Source organism: Camelus ferus, chromosome 10 (genome assembly GCF_009834535.1).
Source record: "Camelus ferus isolate YT-003-E chromosome 10, BCGSAC_Cfer_1.0, whole genome shotgun sequence".
NCBI classification, from domain to species: domain Eukaryota; kingdom Metazoa; phylum Chordata; class Mammalia; order Artiodactyla; family Camelidae; genus Camelus; species Camelus ferus.
In genome coordinates this window covers 28,144,008-28,147,264 of record NC_045705.1, presented here as the reverse complement: position 1 = coordinate 28,147,264, position 3,257 = coordinate 28,144,008, and the positions used below count along the sequence as shown (strand labels likewise).

General features: G+C 59.7%; 1 protein-coding gene across 1 annotated transcript; it reads right to left on the bottom strand.

Annotated features, from left to right (window-relative positions):
* Nucleotides 1–372: 372 nt before the first annotated feature.
* C10H11orf96 (chromosome 10 C11orf96 homolog) lies at nt 373–1,727 on the bottom strand. The gene has a single exon (XM_032488510.1). The coding sequence runs from the start codon at nt 1,388–1,390 to the stop codon at nt 1,019–1,021; it is 372 nt and encodes a 123-aa protein (XP_032344401.1). The 5' UTR covers nt 1,391–1,727; the 3' UTR covers nt 373–1,018.
* Nucleotides 1,728–3,257: the final 1,530 nt, after the last annotated feature.

Here is a 3,257-nt window from a genome sequence, read left to right as displayed (position 1 = left end):
TGGAGTTTTCCCGGTGGGTGCGGGGAGATGACCCAGACCCCGGTCTCCCTGAGAGGCCAACTGCACCCTGGCAGGCGCTCTCTGTCCTCACATAACCAACCTTTGTCTCGCTAGCTGCTTCACTCAATCCTAGACACCGGCAATGGGAAACAGACCCGGGAGGCAGGAGCGCTCTGGGCCGGGTGTATCCACTTGGGGAGGCGGGTAATGGACTCGGGCACCGGGGACGCGACCTCGTTCCGGTGACCGAAGCTTGTGGAGTTACCTCCACCCGGGGATTCCCAGCCCCCGTTCCAGCTAATCCCTCCCCCTTCTCCCCCAGTCTAGGGATCCTGGGCCCCGAAAGTTCAAGAAGTCAAGAGCCTTGAGAAATGCACTGTGCAAATATATTGACTTTATTTGTCTCCTTTCGGGAGCCTTACAGACATACCCAGGTAAAAAGATCGTTAAATAAACGCTGTCAGCTATCGCAATGCAAAAATAAATATCAATCCTCCGGCCACAGCAGCAGCTGCGCTGCGCCCCAAGTCCCATTGGCCGCACGCGCCTAACAATTATAAAAGTGTTCAGCGAGAGTGTGTCGGCGTGAGTGTGAACGGGTGTGCGCTGGGGGGCACGGTGGAGCGATGTGCAAAATCGGAGTTGCAAACCATCAGACAAGGGCGTGGAGTGGCTCTCCGGGAAGCCCTGGTGACCTCGGGCGACTCAGCGCGGGCGCGCCTCCCTGCACACACTCACAGCAGAGTTCGTACTGGGAAGAGTTAAAAAATAAACATTTACAAGGGCAAAAAAAGCGGCCCCCCTTCCCTGGCGCCCGGGCGCGCGCTCCGGCCCCAGGCGAGCGTGGCGCGGTGCGCCTGGACCAGTTCGCAGCCGGGCGAGGGTCCAAGCGCGCGTGAGATGGCGGCCCCCTGTACTCTGGGGCCCCGGTGGTGCGGGGCGCAGGCCCCCTTGGCCTTCGCACGCTGGTCCCCGGGGGGCTGCGGGGGCGCGCGAGTCCCGCTGCGGGCGGCGCCTCTCACAGGGCCGAGTCGGAGTCGCTGGAGTCCAGGCTGTTCCTCAGTTTGCAGCTGCTGAGCTGCTCCCTCTGCAGCGACAGGCTCTGCGTGCTGCGGCGCAGGCACTCCAGGCTCTGCAGGAACGACTTCTTGGCCTTCTCCTCCTCCATGGGGGACACTCCCTCCTCCTCCACCTCCTGGATCTCGTCGAAGGTCACCGGCTGCGTCTTGAAGCGGGACTGGCGCGGCCGCCGCAGCCGGCCCTTGCCCTTGGACAGCTTGGCGGGCCGCACGGGCTGCGGGAACTCGTCGGCCAGGCACACGAAGTGCGGCATCACCGCCTGGTAGCTGGAGCAGATGCCCATCAGCTCACCGGGCTTGGCGGCCGCCATGGCGCTGCCGGCGTCTTCGGGGCCAGGCGGTGGGGTGGCGGGGCTCTCCGGGGGCGGCCGCTGCGCCGGGGCGCCCCGGGAGGCAGCAGCCTGGGGCTCGCCGGGCGGGGGATCCAAATCTGCTGCGGAGCGGTGGCGGCCCTCGCGGGCCCGGGTCGGTGCTCCTGGGGCGGGCGGGCGGGCGGGCCCGTCGGGGGACGTGGGGCTCCGGGGGCGCTGCTCCGCTACACTACCAGGCGCTCTCCGCCGCTGCTGTCGCCGTCTGCCCCGCGGCGGCCAGACCCGCCGCTTATATAGCCGGCTCCTGCCCACACGGCTGCGAGCTCGGATGACAGCGAATGCCATTTAAAGCGTGCGCGCCCCGCGCCCTTCCGCCTGACGTCGCCCCGCCACTCTGGGAAAGTAGCGGCCCTTTCCCCAGCGCCGCCCGCCAACCCGGCTCCGGAAGGCAGGCCCCGCCCGCGGGGGTTCCGGGAGCATCCGAGGCCCTGGAGCACGCGGCGGAGAACGGGCGCGGGGCGGCCCAGGAGCAGAGATCCTGTCGGCCTTGGGATCCCCAAGTTTGGACCAACTGTGGTGGCCGCGGGGGCGCAGGACCCCTCTCCCGCCTCCTAACCCCAGAGGCACACAATCAAGGCGCTTGGTTATTCTGCCGCGGGTTCTGCGCTGAGCGCGCGGGGCGGAGGCATCTCCCAGGCTCCAATGCCGCAGGGAGAGCCAGGGCTCCCGGCTCCCCAAAAGTGAGTCGGAGGAAGGGCTGGATTTCTTCTCTGGATCCATGCCACCCCTCTCACCAGACACACACACACACACACACACACACACACGAATACAAACACCGGATTATCCCATTCCAGTTCTCTTCCCTAATTGTCTCCTCTGTCTCCTCACTACCCGCACCCTCCAAGTCCGTCGGGCACCCCCATTCATGCTCAGAAGAATAACACTTAGATATGGCACTAAAAACAACAACAATAATGATAACTACCATCTGGAGGGCTTTACTCCAAGCCAGGCAGTGAGCTTTGTTTTACATATATTATCCCACTTAATCTTTGTAACAGCCCTGGGAAGTAATTCGTATTCTCCCAATTTTACATACGAGCAAATGGAGGCACAAAGAAAAGTGGCAGCCAGGAAAGGTTCTTCAGAGTGGGTAATATTTAAGGCACCCCCTGAAGGACAATAATAGTACTACTAACTGCTTAATATATGCCATGCTCTTGAGTACTTTTTATGCATTAACTCATTTAATGTGTTCACTATTTTATTTAATCCTCTTAGCCTGGATAACAAGTACTTTTTATCATACCCATTTACAGATGGGAAAACCAAGGCACAGAGAAGCTAAGCAACTTGCCCCAGACCACACAGTTATTAAGCAGCAGAGCTGAGATTCAAACAGATGTGATTTAGCTGTCAGCCTTCATGATTATCCATGCCACTGAACTGTCTGCCCTGTGGAGGACAAAGGACCCAGTGGGCGACACGTGGGAGGATGAACGTTTAGGGCAGAATGAATGTCGCACAAAGGCACTGAAGCAGGAAGGAGCTTGGCTTATTCCAGGAACAGCAAAAAGGCCATGAGGCTAAAGCAGAGAGAGCAAGGGGCGTGAGAAGTAGGGACAGTAAAGGAAGGCCTTCGTGGCCATGTTAAGGAGACAGCATTTTACCCTAAGGGCAATGGTAAGGCACTGGAGGGTTTTGAGCAGGGGAGCTACATGCTCCAATTTATGTTTTTAAAAGCTCACTCTGGCTGCTAGGTGGAGAATAATGAGAAAAGGGTTGGGGGAAGGAGCAGGGAGCCCACTTAGAAGATCGTTACATTATCCCCAGAGATAAGACACTGATGACTTGGATTAGAGTG